The sequence below is a fragment of the Lontra canadensis genome, unplaced genomic scaffold (assembly GCF_010015895.1).
Source record: "Lontra canadensis isolate GAN:19392208 unplaced genomic scaffold, GSC_riverotter_1.0 scaffold192, whole genome shotgun sequence".
Taxonomy (NCBI): Eukaryota; Metazoa; Chordata; class Mammalia; order Carnivora; family Mustelidae; genus Lontra; species Lontra canadensis.
The window spans coordinates 943182-964302 of record NW_022631186.1 but is presented as its reverse complement, the minus strand read 5'-3'; the positions used below and the strand labels follow the sequence as shown (position 1 = coordinate 964302).

The window sequence follows — 21121 nt, the reverse complement described above, 5'->3', positions numbered from 1 at the left end:
TTCTGGACCTCTGTTTTCTTCCATTGATTTATGTGTCTGTTTTTGTGCCAGTACCATACTATTTTAATTACTACAGCTTTGTAGTGTATCTTGAAATCTGGGATTATGATAACCTCCAGTTTTGGTCTTTTTTTAGTTTTTATTTTAATTCCAGTTAGTTATCATGCAGCGTAATATTAGTTCCAAGTGTATAATATAGTGATTCAGCAATTGCACATATCACCCAGTGCTCATCATGACGGGTACTTTCCCCGATACGCATCACATCTTTCATCCGTCTCCCTATTCCCTTCCCCTCTGGTAACCATTAGTTTGATTTTTTTCTAATTAAGAGTCTGTTTCTCTCTCTCTCTTTTTTTTCTTTTCTCACATTTGTTTTGTTTCTTAAATTCCACATGAGTAAAATCATGTGGTATTAGTCTCTCTCTGACTGACTGACTTCACTTTCATTACACCCTCTAGCTCCATCAGTGTTATTTCAGATGGCAAGATTTCATTCTCTTTATGGCTGAATAATATTCCATTGTGTATATATATATATGTGTGTGTGTGTGTGTGTGTATATATATGTGTGTGTGTGTATATATATATATATGTATATATATATATATATATTTATGTTACTACTTCTTATCCATTCATTAATCGGTGGACAGTTGGGCTGTTTCCATAATTTGGCTATTATAAAGAATGCTTCTATAAACATAGGGGTGCATATATCCCTTTGAATTAGTGTTTTTGTATTCTTTGGGTAAATACCCAGTAGTGTGATTACTGGATCATAGGGTTCTTCTTCCTTTTCATGATTGCTTTGGCTATTCAGGGTCTTTTGTGATTCTATACATATTTTAGGATTATTTGTTCTAGTTCTGTGAAAAACATTATTGGTATTTTGATAGGGATTGCATTAACTGTATATTAATTATACTTGAATAAAAAAAAGTTAAGTTTGTAATGTTTGCAAATTTTTCTCAAATATGTACATAATTCTACATTATTAAAATGCAGTTATATTTGAAATGACATGTTACTTACTGCTTTTTTTCTCTCTTTCAACAGTTAAAAGATGTTGATACTCGGAAAATCATAAAAGCAATGCTTTCTTATGTGTGGCCCAAAGACAGGCCAGATCTACGAGCTAGAGTTGGCATTTCCTTGGGATTTTTGGGTGGTGCAAAGGTAAGAATAGGAGAAATTATGCATTGTTTGTTGCGTAACTAAGAAATTGTATGGCATTTTCTAATAACAAAACTTGAGCTGATAAAAGCTACTTTGGGGGGAGCATTATTAACTTTAAGGACCCTTATTTACATAACTCTTTTATGCAGTCAGAAATTATATGGTAATGCCCAGTTTATCTGTGGATCAGATTTAAGAGCCTCAACTTAATGGAATTCACTCCTGAAACCAGTGTAAGATACAGGATCATTAGTTGTAACAAAGCATTAAGAACTTTATAAAACAATCTGCTCAGAACCCTGTTGGCTCTTTCTTAATGCATATTTCTCATAAGCTTGGTTTTCAGCTCCCAGTAAATTGAAAAGAGAAAGAAGACACATTTAGGCACACTGATAGCCATAAGTGGTAAGCAACAATGTGAAGGGTGGGGGGGAAACCAGGAAGACTTAAAAAAAAACGCCCACCAAAGCTGGCTATATATATATATATATATATATATATATATTTAATAAACATATAATGTACTTTTAGCCCCAGGGGTACAGGTCTGTGAATCGCCAGGTTTACACACTTCACAGCACTTACCATAGCACATACCCTCCCCAATGTCCATAACCCCACCACCCTCTCCCTACCCCCCTCCCCCCAGCAACCCTCAGTTTGTTTTGTGAGATTAAGAGTCTCTTATGGTTTGTCTCCCTCCCTATCCCATCTTTGTTTTCATTTTCCTACCCCCCCAAATCCCCCATGTTGCATCTCCACTTCCTCATATCAGGCAGCTCATATGATAGTTGTCTTTCCCTGATTGACTTATTTCGCTAAGCATAATACCCTCTAGTTCCATCCACGTTGTTGCAAATGGCAAGATTTCATTTCTTTTGATGGCTCATAGTATTCCCTTGTATATATATATACCACCTCTTCTTTATCCATTCATCTGTTGATGGACATATAGGTTCTTTCCATAGTTTGGCTATTGTGGACATTGCTGCTATAAACATTCAGGTGCACATGCCCCTTCGGATCACTACATTTGTATCTTTAAGGTAAATACCCAGTAGTGCAATTGCTGGGTCATAGGGTAGCTCTATTTTCAACTTTTTGAGGAACCTCCATGCTGTTTTCCAGAGTGGTTGCACTAGCTTCTAGCACCACTTTTTGAAAAGACTATTTTCCCCCTACTTGGTTGCCTCTACTCCTTTGTTAAACATCAGTTGAATATATTCGTGTATATTTTTCTATTTCTGGACTCTTCTGTTCTATTGGTCTATTTATTCTTTTGCCAGGGCCACACTGTCTTGACTATTGCAACTTTATGGTAAGTCTTGCAGTCAAGTAGTGTCAGCCCTCTGACATTGGTTTTCCAATATTGTGTTTGATATTCTGGGTCTTTTGTTTTTCTCTATAATGCTTAGAATTTGTTTGTCCATATCTACCAAATAGCTGGGATTTTGATTGGGACTACATTGAATATTTAGAGCAAGTTTATGAACAACTGACATCTTAACAATATTGAGTCATTCCATCCATGAACATGAAATCTGTTCATTAAGTTCCTTTTTGATTTCTTTCATCAGAATATTATAGTTTTCCTCATATAGATCTTGAACATGCTTTGTTAGATTTATACCTAATTATATCATTTTGGGTACAAATTTTTTTTATTTCAAATCATGTATTGTTCACTGGAGATAAATAGGAAAGCAGTTGACTTTTGTATATTAGCCTCATATCCTGCAGCCTTGCTAGAGTTGCTTATTAGTTTCAGGAGGGGTTTTTTTTGTTGTTGTTTGTTGTCAGTTCTTCGGGATTTTCTACATAGCTAATCATATCATCTGCAAAAATAGTTTTATTTCTTCTTTCCTAACATGTGTGTCTTGTCTTTCCTTTTCTTATTGCATTACCTAGGACTTCCAGTACCATGTTGAACAAGAGCGACAAGAGAGGGCATTTTGCTTTGTTCCCAGATTTAGGGGTAAAGCATCTAGTTTCTCATCATTTAGTATGTTGTTAGCTACAGGGTTTTGTTGTAGGTGTCTTTAATCATGTTGAAGAAGTTTCTTTTTTTATTTTTTTATTATGTTAGTCATTAGTTTTTGATGTAGTGTTCCAAGATTCATTGTTTGCATATAACACCCACTGCTCCATGCAATATATGCCCTCCTTAATAGCCATCCCTGGGCTAACCCATCCCCCTCTCCCCTCTAAAACCCTCAGTTTGTTTCTTGGAATCCATATTCTCATGGTTTGTCTACCCATCTGATTCCCCCCCGATAATTGACTTTCCTGCTTGACTTATTTCACTGAGCATAATCTCCTCCAGTTCCATCCATGTTGATACAAAAGCTGGGCTTTCATCCTTTCTGATGGCTGAGTGATATTCCATTATATATATGGACCACATCTTTATCCATTTATCTGTTGAAGGGCATCTCAGCTCTTTCCACAGTTTGGCTATTGTGGATGTTGCTGCTATTAACATTGGGGTGCTTATGGCCCTTCTTTTCACTAAATCTGTATTTTGGGGGTATATACCCAGTAGTACAATTGCTAGGTCATAAGAGTAGCTCTATTTTTAATTTTTTGAGGAACTTCCACACTGTTTTCCAAAGTGGCTATACCACCTTGCATTCCCACCAGTAGTGTAAGAGGGTTCCCCTTTCTCCACATCCTCTCCAACATTTGTTGTTTTTTGCCTTTTCAATTTTTGCCATTCTGACTGGTATAAGGTGGTATCTCAATGTGGTTTTGACTTGAATTTCCCTGATGGCTAGTGGTGGTGAACATTTTTTCATGTGTCTGACACTACAGACAAAGAGCTGATATCCAAGATCTATAAAGAAGTTTCTTTCTATTTTGTTCCCAGTTTGCTGAGAGTTTTTTTTTTTTTAATCATGAATAGGTGTTGGATTTTGTCTAGTGGTTTTTTTCCCTCTATTGATATCATGGGATATTTTTTCTTTAGCCTGTTGATGTGGTGGATTACATTAATTGATATTCCAATATTGAACCAGCTATGCATACCTGGCGTGAATTCCACTTGGTCATGTTATATATTTATTTTTATACAATATTGGATTTGACTTAGTAATATTTTGGTGAGAATTTTTTATCTGTAATCATGAGAGATAGTGGTCTAGAGTTTTCCTTTCTTAAAATGTCTGCCTGGTTTTGGTATTAGTGTAGTGTTGGCCTCCTACAATGAGTTCAAAAATTTTCCTTCTGTCTCTGTTTTCTGGAAGGAATAGTATTTACAGATTGAATATATTGTCTACTTTTCTTTTCTCCTTGTTTTGCCTTGCTAGTAATATCTCCCTTTAGTTTTCTTGTCCATTATGTTCTTTCTCTCCTTCTAATCTTTTTGAGACTCGAGAGATGAACAAACAAAATTCTCTTTTACCTCTTCATGTATATTGGGCCCTTCTTGGCAGCACTAGTTATAGAGTCCTTAATTATCAGAGACTGCTGTGAAAGGGATTAATTTTTGAGAAATTTAGATATTAAAAGGGTCTGGAAGAGTTGCGTTCTTCAGATGACTTAGACAATACTTTCATGACCAAGAAGGGAAAAATCACTTTAAAATCTAGAATTTGAGATCCTCAGCAAACTGATGATATGGACCAGTTAATTTGGCATCATATAGATACAGCATACTTTTGGTTGTCCTTGATGGTGATTGTACTTTTTCCTTAATTCCATTATTTAATTAATGTCCCAAGCTGTGCATTTCCAAGTTAAAGTTAAACAGATTCAATTTCTTAATTATATACCAGTCCTAAAAATTCAAGAATTTAGATTATTTATATATGTGATTTAAACTTTTGATCTAGGAAAGAAAAGAAATTGTGTAATAAGTCCTTTTATTTCTCTTGTACTTAAATTAATGGGCACATTGCAGTTATAGATGAAACATAACTTCTGTCCCATGATTATAATCCAGTAAAAATAGTTTCTTAATTTTTAGAAAACAACAGCGGGATTAAATTCCTTACTGAGTCATTTTTTATTGAAATACATTAACATCTAGCCTTATTTTTAGACCTCTCCAGCCTCTAGGGAACCAGGTCTGGTGTGGCCTGAGACACTGGCTTTATTTTTTTAAATTTTGCTTTTAATATACATGCAGTAAAGTGTACTCTTATGATTTTTAATACATGAATATATTCATGTAATTACTGCCACAGTCAGGATACAGAAATGTGCTACCACACCAAAAATCTCTATTGTGTAACCCCTTTGCGGATATATCCTCTTCAGACCCCTAACTGCTGGATACTACTAATTTGTCCTCTATCATTATAGTTTTGTCATTTTGAGAATACCATGTAAATAGAATCATACAGTATATAACCGTTTGAGCTGGCTTCTCTCACACAACATAATACCTTTGTCATTCGTCCAATTCATTAAGTCTATCAATAGTTCATTTTTCTTTTTATTGCTGAGGTGCTGTAGTCTGGATGTACTATATTTACCTACTGGTAGACATTTGGTTTCTTTCCACCTTTTGGCAATTATAACTAGAATGACTGTAAACACTTAAGTATGGGTGTTTGTATGAACCTGAGTTTTCATTTCTCTAGGATAAATATCTAAGATTGGAATTTCTAGGTCATGGTTAGTGTATTTTTAACTCTATAAGAAACCACTGGACTGTTTTCCAGAATGGTTATTTTTGTCTTCCTAACAGCAGTGATGAGAGTTCCAGTTGCTTTACTTCTTTGCCAACACATGATATTGTCAAGCATTTAGTGATGTCTCGTGGTTTCAATATACATTTTCCTAATGGCTAATTATATTGAATATCCTTGCATGTGCTTAGTTGCCAGCCACCTATGCACTTTGGTGAAGTGTCTGTTCAAGTTTTGTCCATTTTTAGTTAGGCTTTTGTTTTTACTATTCAGTGAGTTATTTATACATTCTGGATATGAGATCTTTCTCAGATATGTAATTTGCAAAAATTTTCTCCCATCTGTAGCTTTTTAAAAAATTCCCTTAATAGTGTTTTATATAGAACAAGAGTATTTAATTTTGATGGGTTCCAGTTTATCATTTTTTTCCTTGATGGATTATGTTTTAGTTATTACGTCTAAGGACTTTTTGCCTAACTCAAGGTCATTATGATTTTCTCCTGAGTTTTCTTCTAAAAGTTATATATTTACCTTTTACATTTATATTTATGTTACATTTTTGAGTTAATTATTGTATCCAGTTTAGTTGGAGGTTTATTGTTTTGTCCTGTTGTTCCTAACATAAACACTATACTCTCCTAGTTGAATTTCCTTTGTATCCTATTGCTGTTGTAAAAACTTTTCACACTTGATAGCTTACAACCACACATATATATTATTTTGTAAAGTTCAGAAGTCCAAAATTAGTTCTCCTGGGTCAGAATAAAAGCATTTGTCAGGGCTGTGTTCCCTCCGGAGGCTCTTGGGGGGAGAAACCCATTTCCTTGCCTTTTCTATCTGCATGCCTTGACTTGTGGCTGCCCCTCCCTCCATCTTAAAGCCTGCAGCATCTTCAGTCTCTCTGTCTCTAACTTATGGCCTCTATAGTCATATCTTTTGTCTTGACTTTGGATCCCCCCCACCTCCATCTTATTATAAGATTTATAAGAACCCTTTTGATTACGCTTGGCCCACCCAGGTAATTCACGATACTCTTCCCAGCTCATATTCTTCAGTTTAATCATATGCAAAGTTTGTTTTGCTGTGTAAGGTATCATCTTCACAGGTTCTGGAGATTAGTACCTTAGTACATGGAGATTTTAGGGCGCCATTATTCTCTCTACGTGTGTGTGTGTATCTTTTTCTGGACTTTGTTCTTGTCTGTTGATCTATATGTATCTGTCTCTCCATTCATCCACACCACATTGGCTTTATTGAGATAGATAGTTTGATTCTTTCAGAGTTTTTCTTTTTAAAAATTTTTTGGCTATTTTGGTTTCTTTGTCCATATAATTTTAGAATGATCTTGTCTATAGCTACAAAGAAGCCTTATAGGATTTTTAAATGGATTTTTATTAAATCTCTAGAGCAGCTGGGAGAATTGACATCCCTGCTACATTGAGTGTTCCAGTCAATGAACATAGAATATCTCTCCACTTACTTAGGTCTTGTTTATTTCATCTGCACTTGTAGCTTTATCATATAGACACTGAACATGTTTGATTAGACCATTGGTTTCCAACCAAGGGTGATTTTGCCTTTCAGGGGACATTTGGCACTATCTGGAGACATTTTTGATGGTTACAGTTGGGGATGAGGTTGCCACTAGCATATAGTAGGTAGACGTTAAGGACACTTCTAAACATCCTAAAATGTACAGAATGTCTCTTCTCATAAGAAAGAATTATCTAAGACAGAATGTAGTGCTGAAGGTTGAGAAATCGTGGGTTAGGTTTGTACTTCAGGATTTCTTAGGTGGAGGGTTATTTTAATTTTTTTAAAGATTTTATTTATTTATTTGAAAGTGAGAGAGCACGAACAGGGGGAGGGGCAGAGGGAGAGGAAGCAGCAGACTCCCCACTGATCAGGGAGCCTGATGTGGAACTCAACTCAGTCTCAGGGTCCTAGGATCATGATCTGAGCTGAGGGCAGACGCTTAACTGACTGAGCCACCCAGGCACTGGGGTATTGTAATTTTTTTAAATGTTGGTTCATTACTATATTGATACATTAATAATTATTTGCTTATGTTGGTTATAATTTGTTGATAATTATATTTATAATTATTGAGAAATTTGGAGTTTGGCCTACCATTTTATTATTTGTTTTGTGCCAGTTTCCTCTTTCGTTACTCCGTTTCACCTTTCCTGCCATCTTTTGTGTTATTTAAGCATGTTTTACTATCCCATTTTACATTATCTATTGTGCCTTTTAGTCTATGTACTCCTATAATTTTTTTGTAGTTGCTCTAGGAAGTATAATATTGATACTGAACTTTTCATAGCTTCCTTAGAATCAGTATTTTATCATGTGAAGTGAAATGTAAAAGTATTACTACTCTTTAAGTCCCTTTACCTTCCCCTTTATATTTATAGGTTATCTTATGTATTACATCTGTATACAGTGAAAACTCCATTAGTCAATGATTTAACTTTTGCTTTTGTCCATCGAACATATTTTAAAGAATTTAAGAGAATAGGCTACTATATTTGCACAGATATTTACTATTTCTGTTGCTTTTCCTTCATTTCTGACGTTCCAGGTTTCCATCTGCTGCCATTTCCCATGTGTATGAAGAGTTTCCTTTAGCAGTTCTTTTAGAGGAGGTCTGCTAGTGACTAATTTTTAGTTTTCCTTAACCTGAAAGGGTCTTGATATTCCTTTCATTCTTGAAGGCTAATTTTGCTGATTACAGGATTCTAAGTTGACAGTTCTTTACTTCTACCGCTTGAAAAATGTGCCACTTCCTGCTGGCCTCCCTGGAAATCTGGTTTCTTCAAATTGTTTTCCCCTTATACATAATGTATTGTTTCTATCTGGCTGCTTTTAAGATTTTTAAATTTGTCTTTAGCTTTTGGAATGTTAATTATAATGTGTCTCTGTGTGAATTTTTTTGGGTTTTCCCTAATCAGGGGGTTGCTTATCTTCTTGAATCTGTAAGTTTATGTCTTTTGCCAGATTTGGGGAATTTTTAGTCATTATTTATTGGAATACTCTTTCCAGCCTCAGATTTTCTCTTCTTACCTTCTGAGACTCTAAAGAGGAGTGATAGATCTTTATTTTATAGTCCCATAGATCCCAGAGTCTTGTACCCTCTCCCCCCTTTTTAGTGTTTTCTCTCTGTTGTTCATATTCAGTAAATTTTATTGTTCTGTTTTCAAGTTGACTGATTCTTTCCTTTGTCCTCTCCATTCTTCATAGAGCCCATACATTCAGATTTTTTTTAAGCAGTCATTATATTTTTTTGGTTCTGGATTTTTCGTTTGGTTCTTCTTTATGTCCTCTTTATCTGCTGAGACATTCTATTTTTTGTTGTTTGAAGCATGTTCATAAATGCTCCTTGAAGCACTTTTGTGATGGCTATTCTGAAAACCTCATCAGGTATTTCTAACATTTGTGTGTGTTGATTGTATTCTTTTATTTCAAGTTGATGTCTTAGTAGTCCTTGGTATACTGAGTGACTTTTATTGAAACCTTGGATATTTTGAGTATTATGGTATGAGACTCTGGCTTTTTAAAAAATCTTTTGTTTAGCAGACCTCCTATGATACTGCTCCAGTGGGGATGGGCTGCTGCCTCATTACTTCAGGTGGGGTTAAAAGTCTAGGTTCTCACCTTGGCCTCCATTGACTCCTAAAGGAAGGGACTCCTCATGGCTGCTAGGTGGGGTAGGAGTTTAGGCTCCTCGACAGGATAAAAGACAAGCTACACACTATTAGAAAATATTTGTGAATTACAGACCCAACGAAGGCCTCTATATCTAGAAAATATAGAGAGAACTCTTAAACTCAATATAAAAAAACAAAAGCAAAAAACCAGACTAGTTACAACATTTGCAAAACACATGAACAGATATTTAACTAAAGAGGATATATGGGTGGAAAATCAGAATATGAAAAGAATATGAAATATGAAAACATCATTGCTGTTAGGGAAACCCAAATTTAAACTACAAGATATCACTATACACTTATTAAAATAGTTTCAAAATAAAAAATAAAAGGATGGCTTAGTCAGCTGAGCATCTGACTCTAGATCCCAGCTCAGGTCTTGGACTCAGGCTCATGATTCAGGCCCGACATTGGGCCCCATTGTGGAGCCTGCTTAAAAAATTGGCTTTGAAATAAAAAAATAGTAATGATATCAAATGTTGGTGAGGATGCTGAGGAATTGGATCACTCATACTTTACTGGTGGTGGGAGTATAAAATGGTATAGCCACTCAGAAAGAGTATGGCAGTTTCCTAAAAAGTTCAGTATAGACTTACCATATGATTTAAAAATTACCCTTGGGCATTTATCCCAGAGAAATGAAAACTTATGACCACCTGTATGAAAGTTTCTACAGCATCTTTTTATTTATAGTCCAAAACTACAAACAACCAAAATGTTCTTTAGGGATGAATAAACTTGGTACATCTGTGGAATAGTACTTAGCTATAAAAAATGAGCTATTGAGGAGCACCTGGGTGATGCAGCTGGTTAACATCAGTCTCTTGGTTTCAGCTCAGGTCATGATATGAGGGTCATGAGATTGAGCCCCATGTTGGGCTCCATGCTTGGCACAGAGTCTGCTAAAGACTTTCTCTCTCCTTCTCTCTCTGTCCCTCCCCTCCGTACATGTGCATACTTTTTCCCTCTTTCAAATAAATAGATCTTTAAAAATAAGCTGTTGATAACATGCATCATCCTTGATGAACCCTGAGTGAAGAAAAAGGTCAGTCTCAAAAGATTATAAACTATATGATTCCATATATATATATATATAAAATATTCTCAAAATGACTAAACTATAGAGTTAAAGCACAGATTAGTGGTTGCCAGAGGACAGGGATTTAGGTGTGGGGCAAGGTGGGATGGGAGTGATTATAAAGAGGTAGCACAAGAGATTTCTTTGTTGTGATGGAGTAGTTCTGTATCTTGACTGTGGTGATGGTTACATGGATCTAAAGATGGGATAAAATGGCATAGGACCATATAGGGAACACATAGAAACCACACACATACATGAATACATATTTAAGTATGATAAAAATTGAATGAGTTCTGTAGTCTAGTTAATAGTAATGTGCCAGTGTACATTTTTGGTCTTGATATTCAACTACAGCTATATAAGATGTCATCATTAGGAGACACTGAGTGAAGGGTTATGAGTCTCTTTGTACTACTTTTGCAACTTCCTGTGAGTCTATAATTATTTCAGAAGAAAAGGTTTTTTTTTTTTTAAATTCACATTTCTCTGAGGTGGTTTAAGTGTAGTTCTTGTGAAAACAGAATATTAGGGAAAACCAATATTTGCCACCCCCCATGCTCAAAATACCACAAGGCTCTGCAGCCAACACACGTGTACTAATGAAAACATCTACACATAATATACTCCTTTCTATTTTTTTGGTGTTTTAAAATTTCTTTCTAAAATTACTTTTTTGGGGGGAAACTGGAAGTAATCAGTAGTTATATTAGAGGTAGTACATGTTCTTAGAAATATGCTAACTTCCTTTTTTCTGTCAATTAAAATACAGGACAGATGATAATTCACGTTCTTTATACATTTATAAGGATGCTCCCAAATTTGACCATACCCAAACACATTTCCAAGAAAGTAAAATAACACAGCTTTCTTGGTGATACGTTATTTTTAGTTACTACTCACTCTGGCTGTGACAAAGATACAATGGGCTGTAAGTTCTGAGAATTGTGTGCTAGCTATAACTATCACTTTTTCTCCTGCTCAGGAAATTGTATTAGAATGCAAGTGAGGGGATGTGGTCTTATTATACAGAAACACTGGAATCTGCTCAAATTTTTTAAAATTATTTATGCCATACTTTATGCTGGTTTCAATAACACGTTTGAGAGCATCTACTTTAGGGTACAAATGAAGTAGAATAATATAATCCCTTGCTTTATGAGCTGCTAATATGGCAATGGTATTCTAGAAAAAATTCTGAATTTCAAGTCAGTCTTGGATTTTAATCCTAGCTCTGCTGCTTATCAGACAGGTCATTAAACCTCATGGAACCTAAGTTTCCTCAATTACAGGTCTGTCCATTGAATAGAATTATGTCATTCAGTTCTCACCTTTGTGAAAGATACCTAGTACCATACGTGTCTCTGGTAGCTATTCACAAAATGTTTGTTTTGCCACAAAAGTTTTGTGAACTGAGGTTGAGAAGCCAGTATATCCATGAACATTGCACCTGGAAAGCAAATGATAAATATATAGTAAAAAGGACAAATACTGAGGTATACAAACTGTGAAAAAAAGGAGTTTGCAAATGAAAAGTGTCAAATGGGCTGCAGGTTTCAGAGAAGGCATCATGATGGGAATGGTATTCAGAGTGGGTTTTAAAAAATGGAAAGGAAGAAAAATCAGGCAAACCACAAGAGCTTGAGGTTATATGATTATATAGAAATCAAAATTGAGAAATTTATCATACTTCAAACTTGGTATTCTATTAGATTATATTTTAGAAGTTAGAAAAAACGTTAAGCAATTTTTCCCGAAGTGTTAGATTCTTAAACGTGTTCCAACATATGCTGCATATTTTAATGGTATTGTTGAACCTACTTGGTTGCTAGGACACTTGTATACTTTACTTTGAAATCTTGATTGGTAAGATTTACATAGCTCCTGTCAGCTGTCAGCTAAACTTAAAGCTTGTTGACAATATTTTTTATGTTTAACAAAGATGAATGATATAATAATGGGATTAACAAGAGCTGGGATTTCATTGTTTTTGTTAAGCCTTACAGACTTGCTTTCAGGGTGCCTGGGTGGCTAAGTCGGTTAAGCTGCTGCCTCCGACTCAGGTCATGCTATCAGGGTCCTGGGATTGAGCATCGCTTTGGGCGCCCTGCCCAGCTCTCTCTCTCAAATAAATAAAAATTAAAAAAAAAAAGAATTGCTTTCATATGTTATTGCTATACATGAACTTAATTTCTTTAAAGCTTTGGCATTCTGATTAGTTTTCTGTTCTTAAGTGATAGTTGATGTTTTTGATACTATAACCTTGCAGAAAATGTGAAATGTGCCTTGAATATATGAAAGCAGTATACCCATAATTTTCATATTTTCTGGTGTATTCTCTTAAACAAATAGGTTGGTTTTTGAAAGCTCAGTTTGGTATATAGTGGGTTTTGTTTAGTATTGGAGCAAAGGAATCTTCTTTAATTTTTATTATTGAGTTATAGTTGACATACAATGTCAAAATTAGTTTCAGGTGTACACCAAAGTGATCCAGCAATTGTACACATTACTCAGCGCTCACCACAAAAATGTAGTCACCATACAACATTATTACAGTGTTATTGACTATATTTCTTATGCTATACTTTTTGTCTCCATGACTCACTTATCTTAAAACCAAAAGTTTGTACCTCTTCATTTCCTTCACCTATTTCACTCATTCCTCCACCTCTTCTCTGACTAAAGGATTCTTTTTGTGGGGCAAATAGATCTACGATTTTTGTGTTTTTTCCCAAGTAGTCAGTCAGCCACAGATACTTGTAATTTATCTACTTTTGAAATACATTTTCACCAAATATTTTAGTTTTACTGTTATTTTGGTGAACAAATAATTTTATGTATTTGATTGGATATCTACTAAATACAAAGCATAGAAGTACAGAACAAGTGTAGGATTATGATACAGATCATCAAGTATCTAGTAAGAAAGAAAAATATTTACATAAATGATGATAAGGCAGTTTGCCTTAAGTGTCGTAAGCTCTGTAGCAATTTCAGATAATGGAGAGAGCATTTTGAGTAGATGATCAGGGATTATTTCATGGAGGCATGAGCATTTGACTAATGCTTGTCGCTTTTAAATGAATATTAACATGGCAGTCAGTGTGAGGTAGAAATTCTGAAATGACAGCTCTCCACTGCCAAAGATTTTATCTTTATAAACTGGGAAAATCATTTCATTACTAATAAATGATTAATATCTAAACATTCCCATAAATACTAACTTAAGGTAAATATTTGTACTTCTGGAGAGTACATTTGTTTATGATGGTTAATTGCTGCTTTTATATTTTTAGGCCATGAATATTGTGGTCCCCTTCATGTTTAAATATGCTGTAGACAGCCTCAACCAGATGTCGGGAAACATGTTGAACCTGAATGATGCACCAAATACAGTTGCAACCATGGCAACGGCAGTTCTGATTGGCTGTATGTGTGATTCTTTGATCTGTCTACAGGTGTTGACTTTCTTCAAGAGGGTTTCATCATATTTGAGAAGATGACCTTTTCACCACAAACACATTTAGCATTTTGGATGTTTATCATTTTATGTGAGATATTTGAAATGTGGTTTTTAAAAATTCTTTTTATGGTATACTTTCTAAAAATTCTATAACAGCCTCATTTTTCAAGTTCTAGAAAAAAATAACATGAAATAAGAAATTGAATTCATAACAACCACTTCTGATAGTCTATCAGATAACCTTTTCAATAGTTCTAGTTATTTTCTTGCTGTTGTTAATTATTTAATGGGAAATAGCTAAATAATGATATGCATACATTAATGTCTTATTGAATTATATTCAATAGCCATGACACAAATTTACCATTTGTAAAGAACAGAACATGTTGCTTTGTTCCCTCATGCATTAGGAAGGACACTTTGTGAGACTCAGGAGATTTGAATGGGGACATGCTTTAGTCAAGGCACTTGATTTTTTAGGATCTCGATTTTATCATTTGTTATTTGAGGGAATTGAAGTAGATTAGAATTTGTCTACAATAAGGCCATATAGACTGCTCTTTATTAAAAGTATTTAGTTGGAAAAAAATCTTTCAACATCTGGAATTTATAGAGGGAAATAACAATGAAAGGGATCCATAGTGGTGGAAAGATTGTTAGTCACTAGGCTAGGTGCTTTCTTTCTAGGTTTCTTTTACTATAAGTATTCTGTGCTGTATTCATTTATTGTATAAACACTTACTTACTTACTATATACTTACCATTTTATACCTATGATTCTAACGTTTTTATAACCCAGTTTTTTTTTCTTTTGAATGTATTGTTAGATGGTGTATCACGAGCTGGAGCTGCCTTTTTTAATGAAGTTCGAAATGCAGTATTTGGCAAGGTGGCCCAAAATTCAATTCGAAGAATAGCCAGAAATGTCTTTCTCCATCTGCACAACCTGGATCTGGCTTTCCACCTGAGTAGACAGACAGGAGCTTTATCAAAGGCTATTGACAGAGGGACAAGGGGTATCAGTTTTGTCCTGAGTGCTTTAGTATTTAATCTCCTTCCCATCATGTTTGAGGTGACTCTTGTCAGTGGTATTTTGGTAAGTAAGACATTTTTCATAATAAGCTTTTATCTAACATTCTCATTAGTGGCTATTTAGTATTTGAAGTTGGTGTGCTATTGAATGTTCATGGTTTGAAAGCAAAAGTCCATGGTATGAGAGGGGTTATGCAGTTAATTATTTGCCACAAGCTTCAAGAGACTGTCCAAACTCTTTATCATGTTGTTATTGAATCTTTATCATGTTGTTATTGTAAAGAGCTGGTTAGTTCAACACATACATCAGTTGTTTAACTAGTGCTTGTAATTGTTTTGGCAGAGATATTTGTGTATGACTTTGGATTGGTATGCTCAGATTACCTAGATTGTTATTCACCATTTATAATATTCTAAGCAATTTCATATTTTATAATTTAAACCGTATATATACTCTTTATTCCTCTTAAGGCTTATTGGGTTATTTTTTTATCAGCATTTGACAATAGTATCAATGTGGCAAGTGTTTGGCTTTCTTCCCTTGCTACCTAGGGTAGCTTTTCTAAGGTATTTGATTCCTCACACATTTATTTATACAACTTCCCATCAGCATGTTTTTATTAAAATCTTTTGACTGATATTTGCTCTTGTAGATTATAAACTATTTGGCAAGAACAATGACGATAATTTCTTCTTTTGGCTTCTCCAGTATTATAGATGTGGTGCCCAGTTTGCATTGGTAACCCTCGGGACTCTTGGTGCATACACAGCATTCACAGTTGCTGTTACACGGTGGAGGTAAAGTATTTCCCAGTAGCCAGTCAAGGTTCAGAAATTAGCTATGCTTTTATAATAAAAATTTCATGCCTATGCACATCTTTGTCTTACAGAACTAGATTTAGAATAGAAATGAACAAAGCGGATAATGATGCAGGTAACGCTGCCATAGACTCGCTGCTGAATTATGAAACTGTGAAGGTAATATGTTTAATTATACTTGCCTCTGCCTTCCACATTGCACAAAGATTTGTTCTGCCATTTAATGGAATACGTGCTGTTAAGTTAGAGCTTTAGATGATAGGATCTCTAGTTATGACAGAGTAATTGTACTTTGTTATTTTTCCTTATTTGGAAATTGTCTTCTCTTCCTGCCTCCATTTTTGTCTGGCAGCATCAGAATTTTACCTTCTGAATTAATTTATAAGTGAGAAAAGTATAGGTAGCACCTTGATTCAGAATGAACACTAAGCTAGTCAAACAGACATGTAAGTTCTTGACTTTCTATCCCTCAGAGTACCTAACATACTGCTTTCCATTAATTCTTTCATTTATATGTTCACTTTTCCATTTAACAAATATTACTGAATGGTTTTTATGTCCAAAGCACTACACTTGGTCTTGTGATGGGGGAGGGTGGTAAAAAATGATTAATATTTAACCCTTGCCCTCCCAGATTTAACTCCATTAACTGGGAGAATTAAAGTAAGTATGCAGGTAACTATATAAGAAGGCGTAATGGTGGTAGGGGCAATGAGAACTGTCATTTCAGTCTCAGTGGATCAGGGGAAGTCTTTGTGAAGGAAATGCCATTAACAGCTTTTTCTTAGGGGTGCCTGGGTGGCAGTGGGTTAAGCCTCTGCCTTTGGCTCAGGTCATTGTCCCAAGGCCCTGGGATCAAGCCCCACATTGGGCTCTCTGCTCAGCAGGGAGCCTGCTTCCCCCTCTCCCTTTGCCTGCCTCTCTGCTTACTTGTGATCTCTCTCTCAAATAAATAAATAAAATCTTTAAAAAACAGCTTTTTTTTAAAAAAAAGATTTTTTTTTAAAAGTAATCTCTACACCATTGTGGGGCTTGAACTCAAAACCTCAAGATCAAGAGTCATCTGCTCCACCGAGCCTGCCAGGCATCCCCATTGACAGTTGTTTTAAGTTAACCAGGCATTGGGGCACCTGGGTGGCTCAGTGGATTAAGCCTCTGCCTTCTGCTCAGGTCATGATTTCGGTACTGGGATCAAGCCCCGCATCGGGCTCTCTGCTCAGCGGGGAGTCTGCTTCCCCCTCTCTCTGTGCCTGCCTCTCTGCCTACTTGTGATCTCTCTCTCTGTCTATCAAAAGAATAAAATCCTCAAAGCAAATTAACCAGACATTCATCAAAATGAGATCAATTTCATGGACTTTTCAAATACAGTTCATTGTGGAAAACTATAGGAGTACCATAGTCCAGTGTATTGAAAGTCATTTTTTAAAATGGAGTATGCGATATAGAATTGTATCCATACATGAGGTCAGATGAAAAGGATACCAATCACTTCAGAGAATAAATTCTTTTTTTTTAGTTCTTAAAAAGATTTATTATTTTATTTTATTTTTTTCAGTGTTCCAAGTTTCATTGTTTATGCACCACACCCAGTGCTCCATGTAATACATGCCCTCCTTAATACCCACCACCAGGCTCACCCATCTCCCCACCTACTTCCTTTCCAAAATCCTCAGTTTCTTTCTCAGAGTCCACAGTCTCTTATGGTTCGTCTCCCCCTCCGATTTCCCCCAATTCACTTTTCCTTTCCATCTCCTAATGTCCTCCATTTATTCCTTATGTTCCACAAGTAAGTGAAACCATATGATAATTGACTCTCTCTGATTGACTTATTTCACTCAGCATAATCTCCTCCAGTTTCGTCCATGTTGATACAAAAGTTGGGTATTCATCCTTTCTGATGGAGGCGTAATATTCCATTGTATATATGAACCATATCTTCTTTATCCATTTGTCTGTTGAAGGGCATCTTGGCTCTCTCCACAGTTTGGCGACTGTGGCCATTGCTGCTATGAACATTGGGGTACAGATGGCCCTTCTTTTCACTACATTTGTATCTTTGGGGTAAATACCCAGTAGTGTAATTGCAGGGTCATAAGGAAGCTCTATTTCTAATCTCTTAAGTAATCTCCACACTGTTTTCCCAAGTGGCTGCACCAACTTGCATTCCCACCAACAGTGTAAGGAGGTTCCCCTTTCTCCACATACTCTCCAACACATGTGGTTTACTATCTTGTTGATTTTGGCCATTCTAACTGGTGTAAGGTTTTGTGGTTTTGATTTGAATCTCCCAATGGCTAATGATGATGAACATTTTTTGTGTGTGTCTGTTAGCCATTTGTATGTCTTCATTGGAGAAGTGTCTGTTCATGTCTTCTGCCCATTGTTTTATGTGATTATCTGTTTTGTGTGTGTTGAGTTTGAGGAGTTCTTTATAGATCTTGGATATCAGCTCTTTGTCTGTAGTGTCATTTGCAAATATCTTCTCCCACCCTGTGGATTGCCTTTAAGAGAATAAATTCTAATTGTACTTGCATGTAATTACTATTTTTGTATGTTTTGTAGTATTTTAATAATGAAAACTATGAAGCACAAAGATATGATAGATTTCTGAAGACATATGAAACTGCTTCATTGAAAAGTACCTCTACTCTGGCTATGCTGAACTTTGGTCAAAGTGCTATTTTCAGTGTTGGTTTAACAGCTATTATGGTGCTCGCCAGTCAGGGAATTGTGGCAGGTAATGGATATGCAGTGTTCACATTAAAGATACTTTACTTAACCTTTATAAATAAAGATTAATGAAAGGAATGTATATATTAGTCTTACTATAAAGCATGTTCAATAAGGTGCTTTAACATCCTTGGAGTGCTTTCCTTTTTGTATCAGAATGTGTTTTCTTAATTGTATGATAATGTTTTTTTAACTTCCTTTTGTTTGACACTGTAAGTTTAGCACTAGCTCCCTCATTAATTAGGACTACTGTTTATACATTTTGTGGGGCTACATACTGATTGTTTCAGGAGTAACTTCTTTTTTTAGCATTTAATATTTCTAATTTCTGTTTCTCTGTGGACCCGGAAAGCAGTGTAATTAATTTAGTCTTTAGTACAAAGGATTACAATTACAATTACTAGTTACATTTTAATTAGACCGATTGATTTGTAAAACATTTCAAAAGTAAATAATGTCTCTGCCTCCTTTCTATAACCTGCCCACTCAGGATTTATTCATTCACTGTGTCTTTAATACATGGTTTATCATTCCCAGTCATATACTCATTTGCTCCAATTTTTTAATATATATTTTAAAAAAATTTCTATTTCACATTACAAAGTAACTTGCTAGTGTCTTAGGAAGAAAGGAAAGATTTTTAGCCATCCATTTCTATCTTCCCTTAAACCATTCCTTTTTTTAAAAAATATTATGTATAGTGTATGGGTAAGCAGTTCCCATTCTACTTACATCAAGTTCCTTATATTCCTGAATCTTGGATTAAAATGCTTTGAAATTTGAGTAGGCCTTACGAATTGCTAGTTACATGCATTTTTGAAGTATATTCCAGAATAATAGACTGTAAATTTTCTGTCTTAAGCTGGAAAAGTTTATAACCTCTAAAACACCGTTGTTTTTTTTTTTTTCTTCTGCTAACTACATATTAAGGTACCCTTACCGTTGGAGATCTAGTAATGGTGAATGGACTGCTTTTTCAACTTTCATTACCCCTTAACTTTTTGGGGACTGTATATAGAGAAACTAGACAAGCACTCATAGATATGAACACCTTGTTTACTCTACTCAAGGTAGACAGTCGAATTAAAGTAAGTAATCTATTCAGTACTTTTTTAAAAGCATGTGAATATCATCCCATTAATAGGATTGTTCTAAGGGAATATTTACATCACCATGTTAGTGAACTATTTCTTTTTTGTAGGAATTGGAGCTATCATGTGTATTAAGAGGTTATTAGAGCTTTTACTTCCATGTTTAGAAACCTTACAGTGTTAGCAAATGTTATACCTAGAACCTGTGAACCTTGTTAACTTGAATTATTTGTACTTGCACTTGATTTACTTCTGCTAAAAACGATATAAAATGTGTGATTGCCTTTCCTCACATCCTCAACTTCCTTATACCCGTGCCCACCATCTTCCTACTTGCTCTCCAAAATTGCTCAAAAACCAAAGCATTTAAGAATTTTTGACCTTAGTGCAGAGTGAAAAAACAAATCTTTAAAAGCATGCTTGGAAGTAGTCTAGCTCTACTTATAAACCTCTTCTTCCCCCATTATTTCCATTCTTCTCTTTGTGAAGTAGAAAATTGTCTTCATGGCTATACTCTACATGGTGTCTAAAGTGGCTTTTTTTTTCTCTTCCCTACTAGGACAAAGCAATGGCATCTCCCATTCAGATCACACCACAGACAGCTTCAGTGGCCTTTGATAATGTGCATTTTGAATACATTGAGGGACAGAAAGTCCTTAGTGGAATATCTTTTGAAGTTCCTGCAGGAAAGAAAGTGGCCATTGTAGGAGGTAGTGGGTCAGGGTGGGTAATTCAGTTATTTATAAAATTCTGCATCATTGGTTAATGATTCCCAATATAATGCTTTTTTTCTTTATCATAATAAAATGATTACAGTTGTTTAGAACAGGGGTTCCCTAATGTTAATAATATTACATAGCCTTTCCTTGTCTCCAATTTCAGAAAAAGCACAATAGTACGGCTGTTGTTTCGCTTCTATGAGCCTCAAAAGGGTAACATTTACCTTGCTGGTCAAAATATACAAGATGTGAGCCTGGAAAGCCTTCGGAGGGCAGTGGGAGTGGTGCCTCAGGTATTTAAAAGAAAAAAAGAAAAAAACTATTTGGGGAAAGATTTATTGGGTTGGTAGATGTTTTATTACAATAATTTGAATTCAAAGAGTCAATATAGGGGCGCCTGGATGACTCAGTTGGTTAAGCATCTGACTCTTGATTTTGGCTCAGGTCATGATCTCAGGGATTATGAGATAGAGCCCCATGTTGGCCTTTGTGCTGGGCATAGAGCTTGCTTGGGCTTATCTCTTTCCCTCTACATCTGTCCCTCCCCACTCTGCTTGTGGGCTGGCTCTCTCTGTCTCTCCCCCCCAAATAAAAGAAAAAAAAAGGTCAATATATGCTAATTAAGTAGGAAGCAGTAGGCCCTACAGTTTAAATTCTGTTACCAAAAGT

At 35.4% G+C, this 21121-nt stretch overlaps 1 protein-coding gene across 5 annotated transcripts in view; it reads left to right on the top strand.

Moving 5' to 3' along the window:
• Positions 1 to 21121, top strand: part of ABCB7 (ATP binding cassette subfamily B member 7) — a 143647-nt gene that overhangs the window by 87447 nt on the left and 35079 nt on the right. For all 5 annotated transcript variants that reach the window (XM_032847739.1, XM_032847738.1, XM_032847740.1 and 2 more), the window contains 9 exons: positions 1060 to 1179; positions 13895 to 14027; positions 14889 to 15157; positions 15803 to 15891; positions 15984 to 16071; positions 18475 to 18649; positions 19573 to 19730; positions 20293 to 20456; positions 20616 to 20745. In XM_032847739.1, coding sequence (XP_032703630.1) covers positions 1060 to 1179; positions 13895 to 14027; positions 14889 to 15157; positions 15803 to 15891; positions 15984 to 16071; positions 18475 to 18649; positions 19573 to 19730; positions 20293 to 20456; positions 20616 to 20745 — 1326 coding nt within the window. The remainder of the gene's footprint in view (positions 1 to 1059; positions 1180 to 13894; positions 14028 to 14888; positions 15158 to 15802; positions 15892 to 15983; positions 16072 to 18474; positions 18650 to 19572; positions 19731 to 20292; positions 20457 to 20615; positions 20746 to 21121) is intronic.